At 44.5% G+C, this 23,781-nt stretch overlaps 2 protein-coding genes across 2 annotated transcripts in view; one reads left to right on the plus strand and one right to left on the minus strand.

Annotated features, from left to right (window-relative positions):
• ST8SIA2 (ST8 alpha-N-acetyl-neuraminide alpha-2,8-sialyltransferase 2) overlaps positions 1 to 5,802 on the plus strand; it is a 46,640-nt gene extending 40,838 nt beyond the window's left edge. The window contains exon 6 of the mRNA XM_058156306.1: positions 4,638 to 5,802. Coding sequence (XP_058012289.1) covers positions 4,638 to 4,923 — 286 coding nt within the window. The 3' untranslated portion in view covers positions 4,924 to 5,802. The remainder of the gene's footprint in view (positions 1 to 4,637) is intronic.
• A 14,125-nt stretch (positions 5,803 to 19,927) lies between these two features.
• LOC131184756 (F-actin-capping protein subunit alpha-1-like) lies at positions 19,928 to 20,800 on the minus strand. Its single transcript, XM_058156460.1, has one exon. The coding sequence runs from the start codon at positions 20,798 to 20,800 to the stop codon at positions 19,928 to 19,930; it is 873 nt and encodes a 290-aa protein (XP_058012443.1).
• Positions 20,801 to 23,781: the final 2,981 nt, after the last annotated feature.

Below are 23,781 nucleotides of genomic sequence, written 5' to 3' on the forward strand. Positions count from 1 at the left end.
CTTCAAAGCAAAACAAAGAGAAGTCCGGGTGCCTCTTGAAAAAGCACCTTTAGAATAGAATAGAGTTGGAAGGGACCTTGGAGGTTGTCTAGTTGTTGTGTCTTGCCCGCCCTCAGAGCAGCCGGGGCCTTCTTACCTGCTCCCGAACACTGAGGAATGTATGCCTCCCGGTCCCAGTCCTGGCTCCATGCCCACACAAACTGCAGAAGAAGGAGAATCTCCCTGCCCCAGCCCTGACTCCATGCCCAGGCAAACGGAGCAGCTAGACCCCTCCCCCTCCTCCACAGCAGGTGAGCCTGAGGAGGGTTTACTCCCAACAACAGCTGATTGGAGTAATCCTCGCATCAGAAGATTGGAGAGGCGGAGGCAACAGAAGGAAGGGAGGGGCAGGCCTTAATGAGTGCTGAGTCATGGAGCCACACCCCATGGCCTATATAAAGGATCTACTTTCTGGCAGTCTCTGAGTCAGGCAAAAGTCGAACTTATCTTGCTGAAGTCACTTACTGGTCTCCTGCCTGCTCTGAGGACTTTGCTAGGACTTTGGGCAGAGCTGCAGAGGCAAGCCTGATTCGGATTTCCCTGACCCGGCCGTCAGCGGAGGAGTGGGACACGACACTAGTCCAGCCTCCTGCTCAAGCAGGAGAACCTATACAGTCCTTTGGGGCAGTACATCTTTTGGTTGCTAACTAAACCCTACGACTTTGGACTGTTCCCCTCTGATGAGCTGAAGGGCTTTCCATTGAACCTGATGTCAGAAGAAAACCGAACCTGGCATGAAATATAGCTAGTCCTCAACTTATAACTGCAATGGAGGCCCAAGTTTCTGTTGCTAAGTGAGCCGTTGAAGTTTGCCCTGTTTTAAGAACTTTCTTGACACAATTGTTAAGTGAATCACCCCAGCTGCTAAGTTAAATCACATGGTTGTTAAGTGAATCTGGCTTCCCCATTGACTTGGCTTGTCAGAAGATCACAAAAGGTGATCACATGATCTGGGACACTGCAACTGCAAATAAATAGTTGCCAAGTGGCTGAATTTTGATCATGTGACCACCATGGATGCGCCAATGGTCATAAGTGTGAAAAAAAGGTCATAAGTCACATTTTTTCGGTGCCATTATAACTTTGAATGGTTACCAAATGAATAGCTGTATGTTGGGGACTACCTGTATATGAGGAACATGAGGAAACATGTCGTTTGGATCCTCTTGCAGTTAAGGACGGGTTCAGCTTGCCTCACTCATGGATTGGGAATGAGATGAAGGCATTGCTTTGGGGCAGTGGTGAAATGTAAAATTTGTTACTACCGGTTCTGTGGGCATGGCTTGGAGGGGTAATGTGACTGGGTGGGCACGGCCAAGTTTTTTTTTTACTTTTAAAAGCATTTTTTCTACAACCTTTTCAGCCGAAGAGGTTGTAAAAAACGCTTTTAAAAGGCTCTGACGATCCCAGCTGAGTTGCCTGATCGTCAGAGGTTTTTTTTTTCTTTTAAAAGCATTTTCTTTTGCCTTTAAAAGAAAAAAAGCCTCTGACGATCAGGCAACTCAGCTTGGATCTCAGAGCCTTTTAAAAGCATTTTTTTACAATGTCTTCGGCCGAAGAGGTTGTAGAAAAAATGCTTTTAAAAGGCTCTGATGATCTCAGCTGAGCTGCACGATCATCAGAGGCTTTTTTTTAACTTTTAAGAGCATTTATTCAGCCGAAGAAAGTAAAAGTAAAAGTTAAAAAAAAAACCTCTGATGATCGAGTGGCTCAGCTGGGCATGGGGGGTGGGGCAAGGATTTTTGCTACTGGTTCTCCGAACCACCTGCCGCCATCGCTACCAGATCAGGCAATCCTGTCCGAACCGGGAGTATTTCACCCCTGCTTTGGGGATCCAGAAGGTGGGGAAAAGGTCATCATTATCTAGTTGTAGCATGGTTAGAATCTGGTGGAGAAAGGCCCCTGAAGAAACAGTAATTAAAAAGATCCTCGAATGTGCAGAAATGGATAAAATGACAATGGAGATTAAAGAAAGAGATGATTCGGACTATTATAAAGTGTGGAATAGATTCTATATGCGGCTAGAAAATAGAAATCGAAATAAGAAATAAATTTGTGAATTGAATTTTGATTAACCGAAAACCAAAAGTATTGAATATTGGCAAGGGTAAAACCAGGGGTGAAATCCAGCAGGTTCTGACAGGTTCTGGAGAACTGGTAGCGGAAATTTTGAGTAGTTTGGGGAACCAGCAAATGCCACCTCTGGCTAGCCCCGGAGTAGGGTGGGATTGGAGGTTTTGCCATATCCTTCCCCTGGAGTGGGGAGGGAATGGGGATTTTGCCATATCCTTCCCCTGGAGTGGGGTGGGAATGGAGGTTTTGCAATATCCTTCCTCCAAGAGTGGGGAGGGAATGGAGATTTTGCAGCATCCTTCCCCTGCCACACCCACCAAGCCACGCCCACCAAGCCACACCATGCCCACCAAGCCACGCCCACAGAACCGGTAGTAAAAGAACTTGGATTTCACCACTGGGTAAAACACCGATTATGTAAATAAATAGGATGCAAATATATATAACAATTTTGGTTACAAGAGTTATTAAGATGGCTTATAAGACTAAAGGGTTATACAGAAAGCAAAGACAACTGTCAATGCAGAAAGTTGTAAAAATATTATATAATGTTGTTACTTGTGTTTTGTATTTTACCGTTTGCTGTATGTGTATGTTTTCTTTCTTTCTTTCTTTCTTTCTTTCTTTCTTTCTTTCTTTCTTTCTTTCTTTCTTCTTTTTTTTTCATTTTTGTCTTTTTCTGATACGTCTTTGGTTTTAAAAGTGTAAAATATTCAATCAAAAATATTTTTTTAAAAAAGAAGCTGGTGGAGAAAGGCCATTTGAAGATCCTTCAAAAGGTCTGGATGGAGGGCCGCTTTCCAAATTTCTGCAATCTTAGGATCTCACCGAAATCACTGCTTGATGCTTATGCTATCCTTGCACAAATGTCTCTTAGATAACTTAGAAATAAAGTAAAGGCAAGGATTCCTGCTCTGGTTCCTTCCTAAGGAGAAATTTCCCGATAGAACAATTAGCCGGTGGAACCCCTTGCCTTCAGAAGTTATGGGTGCTCCAACACTGGAGACTTTTAAGAAGAGACTGGATAGCCATTTGTCTGAAATGGTATAAAGTAGTGTTGTGCCTCGCTCGCTCCCCCCGCCACAGCCAGGCCCTTCTTATCTCCTGCCGGACGCTGATAGTACAGGAGAATGTCCTGGCATGCCTCCAGCCCCCAGCCCTGGCACCATGCCCGGACAGGCCGAGCAAGACGAATGGCCTGATGTGCCTCCAGCCCCCAGTCCTGGCACCATGCCCAGACAAATGGAGCAACTAGACCCCTCCCCACAGCATCTGAGCCTGAAGAATGTGAAGCCAGTCATGAGCTAAGATTACCAATAGCTGGAGGCTGGAGAGATCCTCGCTTCCGGAGAATAGAGAAGCGACGTCAGCAAAAGGAAGGGAGGGGCAGGCCTGGATAAGTGCTGAGTCATGGAGCCACACCCCATGGCCTATATAAAGGATCTGCTTTCTGGCATTCTCTGAGTCAGGCAAAGTCTAACTTGGATTGCTGAAGTCACATCCTGGTCTCCTGCCTGCCCTGAGAATTCTGACAGAACTTTGGCAAAGCTGCAGAGGCTTTGCAGCCACGCTTGATACGGACTTCCCCGACCCGGCCGTCAGAGGAGGAGTGGGACATGACAGGTAGCTTGCTTGAGCAGGAGGTTGGACTAGAAGAAGACCTCCAACTCTGATGATGTTCTATGTTCTAATCAGGTAGGGTGGATGCATTTCAGGTCCCTTTGATTAAACGACTTCACCTCATGGGACCCAAGAAGCCGGCCTTCTCAGTTGGCAGTCCTGGAATGACCTCCCGCTGTATTGGTCCAATATTGCTCATATCTTAATGACTTTCCCAACAAACTCCACCTATTAAAAATCTGGTTGCTCTCCCAAGCCTTGAGAGAGGGAAGTTGTGGCATTGTACAGTTTTGGTTCTTTGGGTGTTGAGTTAGCCTTCAGATTGGTTGTGTTTGTTTGTTTTTGACATCTGTTGCTTTTACTCCTTTAATTGTGAAACTCCCAGAGTCACTGAGAAGTTGGGCAGCCTCAAAATCAAAATAAATCAATAGCAATCGTAGCAAGCCTAACGTTGGTGCCACGCTGGCTCACTTAGGAATAAATCTTACCAGCTTCAAAATGAAAACCACTCTCTTATTTAGGTCATTTCAGTTACTTGGTGAGTAGATTTAGGTTGACAGCTTGCAACTTGTTACTCCAAAGCTCTGCTGGAAATTCCAGCAGGTATCTTTCTTTTATCACCTTCATCTTCACCTTCACCTCTTCCACCGGGGAGGTTGTCACTCATTGCTGTTCTTTGTTATTTTCTTGTTCTTCATCTTCTGGTTTTCTCAAGGTCTGCGAGAACTTATAGATACTTAGTTTTAGCCCCTAATGATTTTTCGTCTCCAAGCTATTCCAAATTTCTTTTGGCAGTAACGATAATGTTTTTTGTGTGAAGAAGCATTTCCCCCTGCTCTGGTAGTTTCAAACTCATGCCAAAAGTTAACAATTTCTTGTATGTTTTTTTTTTTGTTCTTTTCCAGGTATTGGCTGACGAACAAAGTATACATCAAGCGTCCAACCACTGGTTTATTGATGTACACCCTGGCAACTCGCTTCTGCAACCAGATTTACCTCTACGGTTTCTGGCCATTTCCCCAAGGTCCAGACCAAAACCCCGTTAAGTACCACTACTATGACAGCCTGAAATATGGCTACATGTCCCAGGCCAGTCCTCATACCATGCCTTTGGAATTCAAAGCGTTAAAGCTCTTGCACCACCAAGGAGCCTTAAAACTCACAGTTGGGCCCTGCAACGGAACCACGTAAAACGAAGAGGCTTCCGGCAAGCCACTTTCCTGGAGGCTGTGCCCCATGGGAGGATTGGGGAGGGGAGGCTGGGAGGAGTGGTAGATGGAGAGGTGGGTTTTCTTGGTTTGGGAGAAGAGCACAGACATGGCCGTTGGGGCTCTGCGTTGAAGTGGAGCCAGCGTTTGGCGCAAGGACCAGAAAAGCTGGGAAAGAACTCTAAGTGAAGATGATGGCCTTTGCCCTTCCCAGGCCTGGAAGCCACTGTGATGTGTATGGGTACTTTAGTGTGACAACTCAGTGTTAGGCCAGATGTTGTGTGTGGTCTAGAATTGGTAGGTAGGGCCCGTTTGGCTAAGAAAGCCGGGCGTTTCCCGGCTCGTGTTGTGTTCTTGGCTTAGTGGATGTAGGGGTAGGGAATTAATCCTTAGAACTGCTGTTTTTTCAAGCAGGGAGGGGAAAAAAAGAGCAGAGACACTGCAGGTCAGTTCTCAGAAAGGTACTGGCCAAGGAGAGGTTAACCGTGCTATACGCAACTTTTTTCAACCGGGCTACCAGCTGTGCCCATCCAGAAAAACCACAGAGCGACAAAAGCCAACTCGGGATCCTCAGACACAAGAGGATTGGTGTTTCTGACATTTCCACTGGAAGAGGAAATATCAGCCAACGCATTCATCGGACGGTGCAGCTCGCCGCTTATTTTTATTTTTTTCAAAAAGATGAAAGACGGAAGTGGGCTTCAAGGGAAGCATCGTTTTTTTTGTTTCCTGCTGCGGTTTTCCTCTTCCTTGGTAGAAAAGCCCCTTTCAGTGGTACTAAAGAAGCGACGGCGGTCTGGAGCATCCATCAACATGCCATCAAATGAGACAAGAGGGCGCCCATAATTGTACAAACAGTGGCCAGTTCCCCCCCCCCCTCTTTTTTTAAACATGCTCTGCCTTGGTGCAACATGAAGGAAAGAATTGACATTCGGGGTTTTCGATTTGTAAAAGCAAATTCGCAGGCTGGATATTTTTCTTTCTTTCTTTCTTTTTTTCTTTTTGTTCCAACTGTTTTACTGTGCTTTAGGAGATTTGTTAATAAACCCAGTTTTAAGTCATTGTAGCCATCCGTGCCTTCGTTATTTGAGGCCCGGCTTCTACAGACAGCAGATGAAAAATTGGTCTGAAGTTGGAATGGTACCCCATCTGGTGACAAATTCCTTGTTTGTTTCATCACACTTGGCCAACTCAAGTCATGCCAAGCTCAGGAAAGCTTGCAGATCTAGAAGAATATCTTACACACACTGTGCAGGAGTGAAGTGATCTTTAACAAAGCACAGCAAATAGGGAAGGGAAGTTTAATCCATCTTTATACATTGGTGCAGTGGTTAGAGGGCAGTACTGTAGGCTACTTCTGCTGATCACTGGTTGCCAGGAGTTTGGCAGTTCGAATCTCACTAGGCTCAAGGTTGACTCAGCCTTCCATCCTTCCGAGGTGGGTAAAATGAGGACCCAGATTGTTGGGGGCAAGAGGCTGACTCTGTAAACCGCTTAGAGAGCACTATGAAGCAGTATATAAGTCTAAGCGCTATTGCTATTAATTATAGATTGATGGATTAATATCTAAGGGGATGCCAAAAAGAAGAGGGGGACATTCTCCAAAGCATCTGAGGGCAGAACAAGAACTAATGGATGGAAACTCACCAAGGAGAGAACTCACCTAGAACTAAGGAGAAATTTCCTAGCAGTTAGAACAATTAATCAGTGGAAGAGTTTGCCTTCTAAAATTGTGGGTGCTCCAATGCTGGAGGCTTTCAAGAAGAGACTGGACAGCCATTTGTATGGAATGGTATAGGCATGGGATGCTTGAGCAGAGGGTTGCCCTACAAGACCTCCAAAGTCCCTTCCATCCTTCCATCTTTGTTATTCTGTTATCATGCCCCATCTTCAGTTCCTCTCCTTTCCCCAGAAAACTACCACAGAGCACTTAACACAAACGGTGTTTTGGTGACACGACACTTCTCTGAGTGGCAATGTAAGAAATCCGTGTCCTAAAAATGTGGTTGGACCACATTGCCTCTCATCCTTGGTCCTTGATTATGTTGGCTGGGACCGATGGAATTGGAGTCCAATGATATTGCAGTGCTGGAGGGAGATGTAATACAATCTATGGTTCTGATGGTGGATGATACCAAAAAAGAAAAAAAGGACCATGAGCTAAAGGATGGAGTAGAATCAGACATTTCAGAAGGTGCCATCTTGGACAGATGAACGTATGAAGGCAACGGGATCAAATTTCCGTATTGCCTTCAACTCCTGTGAGTCTGAAGGGACTCGAGACTGATGATGTCCTTGACCTTGGGTTCATCTTGGTCATCTATGATTTCAGTGGTGAAATCCAATTTTTTTTACTACCGGTTCTGTGGGCGTGGCTTGGTAGGTGTGGTGTGTCTTGGTGGGCATGGCTTGGTGGGTGTGGCAGGGGGAGGATACTGCAAAATCTCCATTCCCTCCCCACTCCAGGGGGCAGGATATTGCAAAATCTCCATTCCCATCCCACTCTGGGGCCAGCCAGAGGTGGTATTTGCTGGTTCTCTGAACTACTCAAAATTTCTGCTACCGGTTCTACAGAACCTTTTCAGAACCTGCTGGGTTTCACCCCTGATCTATATGTTATAATCAACATTTTTAGTCAACAACATTGGCACACAATTCTGTTTCAAATTCTGCCTTACGTTGTTCAATACCAAGAATTCTTTTATCTACTTTAAATCATATAACCATAACTAAGAAAACCACCAACAACTATATCCCTCTGCCATCAGTCGTTTTCTTGATAATACTTTATATTTCCCTTGGGTCACCTGTAGCTTTTCCTGGTGCGATGAATCTTCCTGAAAGAAAAAAGATAGATGAGATACTAAGTTTCATCTTTAGTGATATAGATTTTGATGGGCTTTATCTCCCCAAACAGTGGAATGGGGGAGATATACATCAAATCGCCTTCCTAAGCCCCTCAATGACATTCCTAGTACAAGAATAATGTCTTGATTTAGAAAAGGCTCTAGAGCTTGAATTTTTGGTGAATGGTTGAAGGGCTTCCTAATCTTGGCTAATAGATACCTTTCTAACCATCTGTTAGGGATATCTCTGTCTGATGCAGCTGTGTTTCTCTCATCCAATAGCTGAGATTGTCTTTGGATTTTTTTTTCTTGTTGTGTCTATGCCCCCCGAGCCGGGCCCCCTGCCAGAAAGTGACTCAGAAAGTGAGGGGGAAGGGCCACCAGGACTTACCTCTGGAGCACCGGCTTCCCTGGCTCAGCTCCAGGAGCCAGAGCAGGCCAGGTGGAGGAGATAATGAGGCCTCCATCCCCTGACTCTTTCCCCCCCCAGGCCACGCCTCCAGACCCGGCTGATGGCAATCAGGCCTGGCTGGACCCTAGGTTTTGTAGGTAGGAGAGGCGGGAACAACAGAAGCAGGGGTGGGGCAGGCCTAGGAAGTGCTGAGTCATAGAGCCACACCTCACAGGATATAAAAGCAGCAAGGGCTGCTATACCACTTCGTGGCAAGCAAATCAACTGCTTAGAGGGAGAATTAGAGCTGAAGTCCTGTTTGTTCCTGGTTTCCTGGTTGACTCATCGGCATCAAGAGAGATAACAGAGACACTTGGCAGACACTCGCTAGTTTGCTGCCAAAGCTGATAGTTGCTGGCTAATTAAGTCCTCGCTCGGACTGAGGCGAGGGGGACAGAACATTTCTGATCCAGAGTAGACATTTCCCCTCTTCTCTTGACACAAGCCTTGTTATTTGCATGATTAATACAACCATGATGAAAACACAACCGGGTGCCGGCTAACCAGCTCTGTTTGGCATCTTCTCAACCTTTCCTCAGACACTTTGGTTTGTTCTGTGTGACCGATGTCACCCTCAGGAAGGAAACAATGGTGACCGGATCAATAAAGAAAGCCATAACATCAAGAGGACTTTGGAAGGTGGTATCAACTTGCAAAGCATCCCTGGTCTGCTCTCGAGTTGCCATAGGCCAGCGAGGATGGGAAACCAGCGAAACGGCATGGCAGCCAAGGGCAGATGCACATTCCATGCTTATCTCTCTCAAGGCTCTATCCCAGGGTTACCCACAGCAGCTGGAGGGGAATGACCCAGGGATGGGATCTACTTACCTTTACTACCGGTTTGCAGTGGGATTGCATGCGCACTTGCTTCGCTCGCACGTGCTTGCTTCTGCACATGCACAGAAGCTTCCTGATGATGTTGGGGTCGGTGGTCGGAGCCTCTCCCCGGTATTACTACCGATTCTCAAGAACCGGTCTGAAATGGGGGCAATCCCCCATTGGAGTGACCTCTACAACCCGCAAAATTGCTCCATTGCTGAATGTGATTGATGACACACCCTGGGGAGAGGGGGGAAACAGGGTCATAATTGGGGCGCAAATTACATAGGGTCAGAGCTGGCTTCACTTGGGAACCTGCAGACATAAGCTCCTAATAAATGACTGGATTTCTTTTGAAGCTTGGCTCAAGACTCATGATTTAATTAGGGCATCCATCGGAACCCTGACAGGTGGTATCTCAACCATAGCCATTTGCAGGCTTGTAGACTTCAAATCCCAGAGTACAGCCACCAGCACAGCCATTGATGAAATTTTGGGAGTTGGAGTCTACACAATGGGACGTGGCCAAGTTTGGGAAACTCTGCTCTAGAAAAATCTGCCTTTAAGAATGATTCTGGTCTATGTCTTTCTCTAGTGACCGTTAAGGTAAAGATAAAGGATTCCCCTGTTGAGTCATGTCAGACTCTAGGGGTCAGGGCCCATCTCTTTTTCTTAGCCAAAGAAGCCAGCATTGTTCAAAGACACTTCCATGGTCATGTGGCCAACATGACTATATGCCGAGGTGCACAGAATGCTGTTACCTTCCCACGGAAGTGATACCTGTTTATCTACTCACATTTGCAGGTTTCAAATTGCTAGGTAGGCAGGAGCTGGGGCAGGAATGGGAATTCACCCTCTCGAACAGTGCTCAGGTCTTGAATGCAGGCTGTCAGTTTTCCAGTTGACCAGTTCAGTGTCTTTAACGACTGAGACATCATGCCCGCTCTAGTGATCATAATGATGCTTTAATAATGGAGGTAGAGCAGGACCTCTTTGGTTGACTAGACAAGTACCGAACTCACTAGAGAAACTATAGAACAGATGTCTTCAGAGGGACCTGGCTTCCAGTTGGGACTTGCATTTCTACATACATCTGACATGTGTGATGCTCCAAAAATGCTGGGCAGTGCATATATTTACAGCTTTCGGCAGATGGCAAAACCTGCTGCTCTCACCATCTGTCAAAATTTGCCTTCTTCCCAGCACACATTCAGAGGAGAGATTGATGGATGAGGTTCCTGCTGCATTTTTGTTTGCCCCATCGTGAACTGTTAGATCAGCACCATTCGGCAGCTCTGCTAACAAAGTGGAGTGTAGACCAGCTACACAGACAGAACAAATTTACATTGAAGTATTTTGTGTTGTTTGCAGACTGGAGACAAATACCTTCAAATAGCTGTCTGGATGTGTCCTAATTTTCTATACTTGGACCCTTTCCTTTCCTTTCCTTTCCTTTCCTTTCCTTTCCTTTCCTTTCCTTTCCTTTCCTTTCCTTTCCTTTCCTTCCCTTCCCTTCCCTTCCTTTCCTTTCCTCCACCTTTCCTTTCCTTTCCTTTCCTTTTCTTCCCTTCCCTTCCCTTCCCTTCCCTTCCCTTTCCTTTCATCTTTTCTTTCCTTTGCTTCCCTTCCCTTCCCTTCCTTTCCCTTCCCTTCCCTTCCTTTCCTTTCCTTTCCTTTCACTTCCCTTCCCTTCCTTTCCTCCACCTTTCCTTTCCTTTCCTTTCCTTTTCTTCCCTTCCCTTCCCTTCCCTTCCCTTCCCTTCCTTTCCTTTCCCTTTCCTTTCCTTTCCTTCCCTTCCCTTCCCTTCCCTTCCCTTCATCTCTTTTCCCTTTCCTTTCCTTTCCTTTCCTTCCTCTCCTCTCCTCTCCTCCCCACCCCTCCCCTCATTTCCCCCCCCTCTCTTTTTAACATAACATAACAACAGAGTTGGAAGGGACCTTGGAGGCCTTCTAGTCCAACCCCCTGCCCAGGCAGGAAACCCTACACCATTCTTTCTTTCTTTCTTCAATGGAAGCTTACCCAACCTAGAATTAAAGAGAAATTTCATGATAGTGAGAATGGTATAGGGTCACCTGCTTAAGCAGGGGGTTGGATTAGAAGACTTCCAAGGTCCCCCCACCCCAAACTCTGTTATTCTATATTCTGATAAGCTAGTCTTCCAAAGTAGGCTTAACTTAATTGATTCAGCAATTTACTGGATTTGCACAAGATACTGAACCAGGAGTATGCGAACAGGCGTTGGGTTTGCCCAAATTTCTAAACCCAACAAAAGAACTAACCCTGGTTAAAATTGATCAGATTCAACTGGAAAGAATACAGCTGCTCGGCTTTTAACTAAGTCATCTGAGTTCATTGCACAAATGCAACCACAAAGATGTTCGCTAACTTGATTAATTGTGCCATGGGAAGCCTGCAATTACATTGTTGTTTTTCCCATTCATTTAACTGCTTACATGATTACAACTTATCAGCTCTGCAATTAAGTTCAGCTCTCATATATATATCAGATTCACCCGCACTCATATTGCAGGCTACCTAATCGCTAGATACCATTTCAGATTTGGAAACCACATGTGTCAGTTGATTTAATCGCTTAATCTCAAAACATTGTTAGACAGTCGAGGGGGAGGGGTCACAATAGCTCAGTGGTTAAAGACACTCAGCTTATTAGCTGGAAAGCTGACAGCCCAGGTTTGAGACCTGAGCACCGTGCAATGGGGTGAGCTCTTGTTCTTGTGCCAGCTCCTGCCCACCTAGCAGTTTTGAAAGCATGCAAATGCAAGTAGATTATGTCAGACCTTCCCCAACTAGGTCCTTTAGGAAAGAGAGACTCTCGACTCCATTTATAGCGAAAGATATACTTTTTACTGAAAACCACGTGGATTACAATAAAGCAGAGCCAGAACTGGAATTTAGGCACCAAAGTTCCCTGGTTAGCTTTTCTCCCATCCTGTTCCTCCCCTTCCAAGTCTCCCATTGTCCAATTAGATTTGAATAAACTGTTTTGGAAACAGTCTCAGCAATGGCTGTCTAGCTGGGGAGCCACTGCATTCTACTCCCAAGATTTTGACCTTGGGTTGGTGAGATGATGTCTCTAGAAGGCACAAGATGGTCTCTGGAAGGTATGATGAGCAGTTAGTGTTTCCCCTCCCAACAACTCCATCTCTCTCTGTAGTTTATGGCATGCCAGCAGCTAGCAATGTGAAGCTGAAGCCTACGATGGCAGCTCTGACAGATTAATAGGTACCATTTCGGTGGGAAGATAGCAGCATTCTTTGCACCTTAGCGTATAGTCATGATGGCCACATGACCATGGAAGCATCCTTGGACAATGCTGACTCCCTTGACTAAGAAATGGAGATGAGCAGGGTGTCTTAGAGTTGAACACGACTAGACTGGAGAAACCTTTATCTTTCAATAGGGAAGAGCAATGAATCATCTTAGAGCAGTGACAAAGTTCGTTGCAACTTCAATACATTGCCATAACATGCTATCTGCACATCCCATCAAGTCACATATGTCAATCATCTTCTTTTAATGACCCTGTAATCTCTTGTGCGGCGGAGTCTTGGGCGACTGAATGGAGCTGTTTACTGGCCAGATGCCCTTCCTGTCGCCAATGCGGAGGTTTTTTCCCCAGCAGATATATTTTCATTGTGCCCAGAGAGAAAAATATCTGCCTCTACCTAGGATCGAACTCACAACCTCCTGATTGTGAGGAGAGAGCTCCATCTCTAGGCCACCGCACCACTCAAGTCGCATATGGAATGCAGCTAGAAAAATAGGATATAAGCAGAGTGTCATGGTTCCGAGTAAAGATCCCAATCAATTCAGGACTCTTTTCTCAAAGAACTCCTTTATTGGGTACATCAGGGGTAGTCAACCTTTTTATACCTACCACCCACTTTTCTTTCTCTGTTAATAGTAAAATTTTCTAACCGTCCACCGGTTCCACACTAATGCGCCATGTATTGTCATCTGCACATGCCTCTAGCACATCGTGGATTGGGTTGTGGGGGGCGCCAACTACCAGCTCTGCTTGTCTGTTACAGCTGGGTGGTGTGGTGGGAGATGCGTGAGCTATTCTGGGATGAGGCTCTTTTGTTTGCGGTCACACTAGAGCGCCATTTAGTTTCACTTACGTAACGTGAACTAAACTTATGCGCAGGCGATACAAATAGTATATTTTAAGAAATTTAAATTGTCATGGGGAATTTTATGAAAACCTAATGAAAATGTTTTTAAATAATGCTATGAATTTTTTTTAAAAAGTTAATTAAATTAAAAAAAAGAAAGTGCTTCAGTATCAGACAAAACCCCTACCGCCCACCATGAAAGCTGGAACACCCATTAGTGGGCAGTAGGGACCAGGTTGACTACCACTGGGTGTACATCATATCGGCACGTTCAGGTGTGAATCCAACTCTAAATATTTCCCGCGGTTTGGTATAATTAAAAGGATTGATATTCCCCACTCACCCCAGTGTCACAAATCACGTTGTCCAACCAGGTAAGCGGCAGGCTTCTCAGCTGCTCCATCCGGTTGTTACGAGCGCTCGTTGGGATGACTTTGGGTCCCATGAGCCCTATAGCTATTATGTCTGGCATAATAGAAGAAAACATTTCACACTCCATTGGTTCCCCCCTTCCTCCCATATGTTTGGCAACTAAGAAACGAAGAAAAAGAGAATATGGCTTTAGCGAAAGTCGTTTCAAGAGTTGACATAGAGTAAATAAACAAATATTTTATTTTTTTGTCAATCATATATAAGATAACAGGTAAAAGTATAAACATAATTTGGATACATGAAAAGAGTAAGTAAAAAGGAATATTAGGACAGGGACGATAGGCACGCAGGTGCACTTATGCACACCCCTTACAGACCTCTTAGGAATGGGGTGAGGTCAACAGTAGACAGTCTAAGGTTAAAGTTTTGGGGGTTACAGAGTCAGATAGTGCATTCCAGGCATTGACCACTCTGTTACTGAAGTCATATTTTCTGCAATCGAGTTTGGAGTGGTTTACGTTGAGTTTGTATCTATTATTTGCTCATGTATTGTTGTGGTTGAAGCTGAAGTAGTCATTGTCAGATAGGACATTATGGTAGATAATTTTGACTAAAGTTGGCCTTAGTTCTAAGTTGTCTAAGCCCAAAATTTGGAATCTGGTGGCATAAGGTATTTTATTGCGGGTAGAGGAATGGAGGACTCTTCTTGTGAAATATCTCTGGACTCTCTTGATTGTATTTATGTCTGACATGCAGTGCGGGTTCCGGACAGATGAGCTGTATTCAAGAATTGGTCTAGCAAATGTTTTCTATGCTGTAGTTAGTAGTACAATATTACCAGAGAAGAAGCTACATAATATAGAACAGCACTACCAATTCAGAAGAAATTCTTGGAAATGGAGCGAACGTTTACCCAGGAAATTCATCAATTCTGGCTCAGCCCCAACATTGAGCTCAAAAAAAAAAAATTGCTACCCTTGGCAAGATTTCTCTACAACTGCCACTATTCTGAATGGTGTTATGGACGCAGGCCAAAACCTATTCCGTGGCAGGAAGCTTTTAAGCCTGAGAACTTGATATTGCTTCTGACATCTTAGTGACTTTTGCTAAAGTACTTTAGTTCTTGGCTGTGATGTGGACCGCCAAGTTGTGAACTGTTGATGCATCTCACTAGTATCTCAAATTGGAAGCAATTCTTTTTCTTTTACTCGACAGAAAGAAATGCCAAATGAAAGCCTGCCATAATCACTCAATAGATTTGTTCTACTTTCTCTGATCATTCTCTTACTGACAAGAGCTGAACTTCCACTGACCGCCTTTATCATTTACTCAGAGTTGACGGCTATAACTGTGTAAAGGGAAACATCAGCAAAGTATAAGGCTGGGAAAAACTTTTACGCAGAAGAGACAGCTTTGAAAAGAGAACAGGTGAAGGAAAGGAGACCATCTAAGTCAGTGGTTCTCAACCTATGGGTCGCAACCCCGTTGGGGGTCGAATGACGATTTGCCAGGGGTCGCCTAAGACCATCATAAATATGGGAAGTATACTTGTGAGTCGAAGAATCACGCTCCAATGGTTGACTCCACAAGGCAGCTGCAGGCTCTTCAAATCGCTAGCCGAATTCGGCTTCAGGCGCGATGAATTAAAAAAGAGAGAAATCTTTGCTCTGATGTCTCCCTCTCAAGCCAGCTGCAATCACTCCCAATCGCTAGCCTAATCTGGCTTCAAGCGCGATAAACTTAATAGGGGAGGAGTCTCCGCTTTAATGCCTCCGTCCTCAAGGCAATCGCAAGCAGTTCAGATCGCTAACCAATACGGCTTCAGGCGCGATAAATTCAAAAAACAGTTTGCCACTTTTTTTCCCCTTCTGCAGCTGCTGAGGTGCGCTGACATCGCTGCCTAAAAAAAAAATAATTTTACAGTTGGGGTCGCCACATCGTGGGGAATTGTCTTAAAGGGGTCGCAGCACTATAAAGGTTGAGAACCACTGATCTAAGTGAAGGGCTCTATTTATAGTAATGGCCAACATTGTGGAAACCTTTTGGGAAAAGTGTATTTTCTAAAACTAGCTAACAGCAGCACTGTTTTTTTGAAGTAGTATCATAAAATTATATATCAATGGAAAGATAATTTAATCAAGAATGTAATGCAATAACTTTTATAACTGATTTGCTATTAGAATAGTGGTTACAGTATAAAGAAGAAAAGTGAAACATGAACAAGATATTCAAAAATTATCACCATAAAAAAATGAGATATACAAATATTATCACCATGTCATTTAATACTTATCTGGGTAACCTTTAGCATGAATTAGGGCCTTACAACGTCTTCCCATGGAGTGAACCAAGTCTTTGACTTCTGCAGCTGTTATCATGTGAAACCAAGATTGAATGATTGCTTCTATTAACTGGGTTTTATTGCTGGGTCACTTCCAACTAACAAGTTTCTTTGGTCAGCTCCATAGATTGGGTTAAGGTCTGGGCTACTCCCAGGCCATTCCAGCAGTGGAATAGGATTATCTTCAAACTCCAAAAAAAAAAAGTGGTGCTATCAGCCATCAAATGTCAAAAATACACTTTTCCCACAATTTTGGCCACTACTGTATAAAAGTTGGTTCTCAGAATTTGTCCAGCTCCACTGCAGGACGAAGCAATGTTGGGGTTTCTATAAGCCTCAGAGCATCCAAAGTTTCTTCCCTTGAATAGCAGAGTTGGGAGAAACATTGGAGGTCTCCTAGTTCAACCCTCGACTCAAGTTTATGCATTTTCAGAAGGAGGAGGATCAGGGGTGAAATGCTCCCAGTTCAGACCGGATCGGCCAATCCGGTAGCGATGGCGGCGGGTGGTTCAGAGAATTGGTAGCAAAAATCCCTTTCCCCCCCCCACCACCCATGCCCACCCAATCGCCTGGTCGCCTGCTTGCCCGTTTGCCTGCTTGCTGCTTCTTTCTGGCTCGCTCGCTTTTCCCACCCGAATGGTAGGAATAGGTTGTCGAAAATGCTTTTAAAAGGTAAAAAAAAAGAGGCTCTGGCGATCACAGCTGAGCTGCGCGATCGTCATAGCCTTTTTTTTTTACTTTTAAAAGCATTTTTTTACAACCTATTCGGCTGAATAGGTTGTAAAAAAATGCTTTTAAAAGTAAAAAAAAAGATCACGCGCCACAGCTGATCACCCTCCCCTTCGCATTTGGCGCATGGTGCGCACTGCGCATGCACGTGTGCAGTGTGCATTTCACACACAGCGCACATTCGCAGGCAGCAAACTGTAGTAAACCGGTTCAGATTTCACCCCTGAGGAGGATGTGAAGTAACTTTTGCTGCGTGTGTAAAAAATTAGCTTATCTTGACGTTAGCAGCTCACTGTCAGTTTCAGTTTTTCCAACGTATGAATGAGGACAGTGGTGAGTTCTACTTACCTTTGCTACTGATTCACAACGGGACCACACACACTTGCGCTCGCTTCGCTCACGCACGCACACACGCTTCCGCGCATGCACAGAAGTTTCTGCACATGCGCAGATCACCCATGATGATGTCGTGGCGGGTGGGCGGAGCCTCCTGCCGGTTTTACTACCGGTTCTATAGAACCAGACCGAACCGGGAGCAACCCACCACTGAATGAGCACCAGAATGCGGTACTGTTTGGAAGCAGGATGGAAGTCAGCTCACCAACTGTCGTTGGGATTGATCTTCTCCAGAAGATGTCAGGTTGGGAAGTATCTCAAGGCCAGTCTTGTCAAGAGAATGGGACAAAAGGGATATTGATTGCTGCTTGGATGGGATTCCACACAAGTGTGTGTTCCATTGCAAACATCTGTAATAACACCCTGAATAACCAGCAGATGGGTTTTTTTTATGTAATGCAGGACTGTCTCTCTCTCTCTCTCTCTCTGACTTCCTCCTAACTTCTGACATCCTCATAATCTCCTGCTGGCAAAGGCTGAAAGAGGCCCCCTGCTACTCCCTGGATGCTCTCCAAATTGCCAGACACCTCAATCACTTCTTTGTTGCTGGTGCCATGTAAACACTTAACCATGAGAGGGAAACGCTGGGGCGGCTTTTTCAATATTTGCAAAGGGCATCTTTCCCCCCCATTATAGGAATTATAGGGACATGTTGCTGGGAATTCTGGAATTCCTGTTATATATGAAACACCTGAAATGGGATAAGAAAGAGTGTGTCTTCCTTCCTTCCTTCCTTCCTTCCTTCCTTCCTTCCTTCCTTCCTTCCTTCCTTCCTTCCCTCCCTCCCTCTCTCCCTCCTTCCTTCCTTTCCTCCTTTCCTCCCTCCCTCCCTCCCTTCCTCCCTATCTCCCTCCCTTCCTCCCTCCCTCCCTCCCTTCCTCCCTCCTTTCCTCCCTTCCTCCCTCCCTCTCTCCCTCCCTCCTCCCTCCTTCCTCCTCCCTCCCTCCCTCCCTTTCCCAGACTGTTTTCTCTGAATAGGGATGCACCTCCTGAAAATATATGCATCTCCTACCCACTTTGCCCATTTTTCTACTGTTAATACTGCCAAGAGTATTAGTATGAGTAACCTGTGGTCCCCACACCTTCATAGCTATTAAATATGTATGTATCCATATTTACATATATGTATGTATCCATATCAACATAAGAGCACAAGCGTGCCTACCGTTCCTGTCCTATTGTTTCCTTTCGTTATATCCAATTAATATAGTTGTTACATGCTCATACTTATATATATTGTATATATAATATACAAAATATATAATATAAATATATAATATAAATATATAAATATATAATATGTAATATATATATATTGTATAGTTATTTCATGCTTATGCTTATATATACTGTGTGACAAAATAAATAAATAAATAAAATAAATCCATGTATCAGTATAGAATCAAGTATAGATTTTAGTTTGGGCAGGAAATGAAGCCACACATGCACACACACCACCGATAACGTACATGCATTCATTGTATGTCCATAAATTTACTGAAGGTAAAGACCTAAGTTTAACTCACAGAATCATCTATTGTAATGTCCTTCCTGTTAAAGACTACTTCAGCTTCAATTGCAATAATACTAGAGCAACCAATAGATTTAAACTTAATGTCAACCGCTTTAATCTAGATTGCAGAAAATATGACTTCTGTAACAGAATCATCAGTGCTTGGAACACTTTACCTGACTCTGTGGTCTCTTCCCATAATCCTAAAATCTTCAACCAAAAACTCTCTACTATTGACCTCACCCCATTCCTAAGGGGACCATAAGGGGCGTGCATAAGCGCACAAAACGTGCCTACCGTTCCTGTCCTATTGTTTTTCTTTTCTTCTTCCTATATACACATATGCTTATACCTCCTTATATTTACCCATATATGTGTTTATATATTATATAATCTTTTTGTATGATACCTACATATATTGTTATGACAAAATAAATAAATAAATAAATAAATAAAGGTCCTGTCCCTTTTCCATGCAATTAAATGTAGCTTTAGGAAAAATGAATAGAATCACGACTTCCACAAGCTTCACTGCATTTTTTCCCCCCTTTCCCTCTTGAATCACTATAGCAGGGGTCTCCAACCCCCGGGCCGTAGTCCACTACCAGGCCCTTTCCTATTCAGAACTGGGCCACACAAGCAGCGGGCTGGTGCGCACACACGTGTGAACAGCTGAACTTGTGTGAACGGTGGGCTGGCACGTGGTACACATGCCCATGCAGCTCAAGTCACACAAGTCGAGCTGCATATGCATGCAGACACACCTGGCCAAGTTCGTGCAAGTCGAACTGCTCACACGAGAGCACCAGGCCGTCACTCATGCAACCCGGTTCCCCCTCTCTCTGCCCCACAGCCGGGCCAGCAAGCCACGATGTTTGGGGACCGCTGTTCTACAGGATATATTAACTCTACATTTCTTCTCCCAAATCTTCCTACCCAGAGGTGGGTTTCAGCAGGTTCCGACCAGTTCTGGAGAACCAGTAGCGGAAATTTTGAGTCGTTTGGAGAACCGGTAGTAAAAATTCTGACTGGCCCCGCCGCCATCTATTCTCTGCCTCCCAAGTCCCAGCTGATTGGGAAGAAATGGGGATTTTGTAGTAACCTTCCCCTGGATTGAGGAGAGAATTGAGATTTTACAATATCCTTCTCCTGCCATGCCCTCCAAGCCATGCCCACCAAGCCACACCCACAGAACCGGGAGTAAAAAAAATTGAAATCCACCACTGTTCCTATCTAAAAGTAGACGTGCAGCTTCCATTTTGTTACACTGCTTATTTTATTAGCTCCTTTACTGTAGAAGATACGTCCATCAATTGATGTTTCCTCCAACTTTGCTGTTTTTCTTCTCCCGTTCCTCTGGCCACACAACAAGCAGGACTCCCACTAGAGCGTACGAGCCTCTACAGTCTTCACAGTCACCACTTTTTCCCAATCAAGGCTGGTGTGAGTGATGGGCAGCTGTCTCCGAAAATACTTTATGTAACTGCTGTTCATGTGGTCGTACTCTTCCATTATTTTACTCTGGATCTCGTTTTCCATTTTTTCCACCAGCTTGGCAAAGTCCTTTGCCGTCTGGGCTTCATCGGTGACCAGCAGGGTCTCCTCAGCCTCCTTGACCACTGTCAGGTGTATGTTGCCATCTTCAAAGTAGTGTGCCTGGATCGTGATGACCCCGATCACCTGAGTAGATGTAGAGGCAGGAGCTAGAGCGAATGTCCATTCCGATTTCCACAAGCCATTCCAGAAGGCAGAAGGTTTGTATCGGTGGCTTTCAATGCAAGCCACAAAAATCTTCCGCATAGCTGTGTCCTTGACGAAGACACTACAAAGCCCGTCAGGGTAGTGGTTGTCAACGTAAAATTTCAGGGCCTCGTGGAGGGCTCTCCTCCATAGTTCTCCTTTCTTGTCCTCTTCGGGATGAGCTTGGAAGTCATTTGGTATTCTCCTCAAGTGGTCATACCTGAAGGAGACCTGGTTCTGTGGATCCAGGAAGTAGTTCTCTTCCAGCTCATTGTGGCGAGTCAAGAGGACCTCGCATTTCTTGGTTCGGAGTGGTGTGAAATGGTCCTTGTTGTACACGGCACAGAGACTGGGTGCTTCTTCACACATCATGTGATCATCTTCTACCAGTATGCGTAAGTTACTGAAGGCCTCATTAAATTCTCCAGGTGGGATTTGTTTCAAGAGTCTACGTACTACTTTGGCTTTCTCTGTCTTGATTTGAGGATGTTCTACAGACAGTAGCTCTGTAGACATCTTGGCCTATTTTGCAAAGGAAGGATCTTGGAACTGTGAACACAGTTGACCTATGGATGAAAAGTACCCAAAGCATTAACTTAATATGAGGGAGGAGAGTATGTTTTGATTTTACTCTGAGAGCTCATTAAATCAAGAAAACTTGATTGTTCAGGTCATCCCCTTTCAGAAGACTGAATTAATAAGAGATATGTTGGTGTGATTTAGCTCTACAACCATCTCTACCTCCCCTAGAATGGGCTAATCTGAGAATAGAATGGAATGGAACAGAATAGAATAGAATTAAAATGGAATGGAATGGAACGGAATGGAACAGAATGGAACAGAACGGAACAGAACAGAACAGAATAGAATAGAATTACAATGGAATGGAATGAATGGAATGGAATAGAATAGAATAGAATAGAATAGAATAGAATAGAATAGAATAGAATAGAATAGAATAGAATTCTTTATTGGCCAGGTGTGATTGGACAAACAATTTGTCTTTGGTGCATACGCTCTCAGTGTACATAAAAAGACAAGATAATTTGTCAAGAATCATAAGGTACAACACTTAATGATAGTCATAGGGTACAAATAAGCAATCAGGAAACAATCAATATCCATATAAATTGTAAGGATACAAGCAACAAAGTTACAGTCATGCAGTCATAAGTGGGAGGAGATGGGTGATAGAATAGAATAGAAAACAGAGTTGGAAGGGACCTTGGAGGTCTTCTAGTCCAATCTTCTGCTTAGGCAGGAAACCCTAAGGACTATTTAAAGGATAGTTTGTGTATTTCTGAAGAGACTGGACAACCACTTGTCTGGAATGGTGTAAGGATCTTTTGCTTGAGCAGGGGGTTGGACTAGAAGACCTCCGAGGTCCCTTTCAACTCTGTTATTCTGAAATCTGAAAATTCTTTTAATCTGAATCACAATATTATAAGAAAGCAGAGATGGCAGGAGAAAAAAAGCTTGGAGCACCCCAGGAGTTGGAGGTAACTATATGCATTTCTTGGTTTCCACAAAGATTCCTTCTTTTTCTATTAGATCCATTTACTTTTTCTATTAGATCCATTTACCTTCTTTTTCTATTAGATCCAAAAAAACAACAACACCCCGAATGCTAAAGCTACATGTTGCTAGACAAAGCAACCTCTCCCGGCATGAACTCCTTGTCTAAGAATGCTTCTGGGCTTTGATGAAGACCCCAGAGGCAGCCTTAGAAGATAGAAATGGTATAGATGGCCTCAAGGGAGTGTTTGCTTTAAAAGCATGCCTTCTGGCAAGAAAAACCAATTAGCTGCAAGCTATAGAAACACAGGGTATCCTGGGAAGCTGGAGGAGAGAAGTTCTGCAAATTCTCCTCCGGACAGATGGTTCATTGGAAGTTGGCCATTCAAACCAAGGTAGCTATTTTGTGAGAGTGCTCACAACAAGCCTCAACATTTCAACAGTGTCCATCAAATGTAGTAACAGTGTTACTATTACTCCGGCGTTGTGCGAGGTGAAACCTCCACTTCAGAGGTGAGTTTCAACAGGTTCTGACCAGTTCTGGAGAAATTTTGAGTAGTTCGGAGAACCGGTAGTAAAAATTCTGACTGGCCCTGCCCCCATCTATTCTCTGCCTCCCGAGTCCCAGCTGATTGGGAGGAAATGGGGATTTTGCAGTAACCTTCCCCTGGAGTGGGGACGGAATGGAGATTTTACAGTATCCTTACCCTGGAGTGAGGAGGGAATGGAGAGTTTACAGTATCCTTCCCCTGGAGTGGGGACAGAATTTTTTTTTTTTGTTTACATTTATACCCCACCCTTCTCCGAAGACTCAGGGCGGCTTACAGTGTATAAGGCAATAGTCTCATTCTATTTGTATATTTTTACAAAGTCAACTTATTGCCCCCCCAACAATCTGGGTCCTCATTTTATCTACCTTATAAAGGATGGAAGGCTGAGTCAACCTTGGGCCGGGCTTGAACCTGCAATAACTGCAGGCTTCTGTGTTCTTAATAACAGGCATTACCAGCCTGAGCTAAAATGGAGATTTTACACTATCCTTACCCTGGAGTGAGGAGGGAATGGAGAGTTTACAGTATCCTTCTCCTGGAGTGAGGAGGGAATAGAGATTTTACAGTATCCTTCCCCTGGAGTGGGGAGGGAATGGAGATTTTACAGTATCCTTCCCCTGGAGTGAGGAGGGAATGGAGATTTTACAGTATCCTTCCCCTGGAATAGGAAGGGAATGGAGATTTTACAGTATCCTTCCCCTGGAGTGAGGAGGGAATGGAGATTTTACAACATCCTTCCCCTGCCATGCCATGCCCACCAAGCCACACCACAGAACCGGTAGTAAAAATGTTTGAAACCCAGCACTGTTCCACTTGGTTTTTTGGATTGAGTAGATTCTGAAAAGGGCTTAAATTTAGGTTGATGCCAGGTTCATAAATCATGAAGAATGAAACCATCCTATTCCACTCTGAGTCTCCTTTCAGGTATTTTTCAAGATTCCTTAGTTCTTCCTCTTCTTACCTAACCCTTTTGTAGCAAAGAGAAGAACTAGGGGAGACACAATAGCAATATTTGTGGGGCTGCTATAAAGATTAGGGGTTCAAACTATTCTCCAAAGCCCTAGAGGGCAGGATAAGAAGCAATAGGTGGAAACTAATCAAGGAAAAAAGCAACCTAGAACTAAGGAGAAATTTCTTGACAGTGAGAACAATTAATCAGTGGAACCAATTTCCTTCAGAGGTTGCGAGGACTAGAAACTAGACCCATCATGGCGAACCTATGGCACGCTTGCCAGAGGTGGCACACACTGCCCTTTCTGATGGCACGCGAGCCCTCACCCCAGTTCAGCTCTTCTGTGCATGCGCATGCACCTCCCACCAGCCAGCTGGTCTTCAGGTCTCTTCCGTGCATGCGCAGAGAGAGGGAGTGTGTGTGTTATGTCCTCCTCACCTCCGTCCGAACGATGGCTTAATTAGCCGGCTCTTATCAGC

This window comes from Ahaetulla prasina, chromosome 13 (assembly GCF_028640845.1).
Source record: "Ahaetulla prasina isolate Xishuangbanna chromosome 13, ASM2864084v1, whole genome shotgun sequence".
Taxonomy (NCBI): Eukaryota; Metazoa; Chordata; class Lepidosauria; order Squamata; family Colubridae; genus Ahaetulla; species Ahaetulla prasina.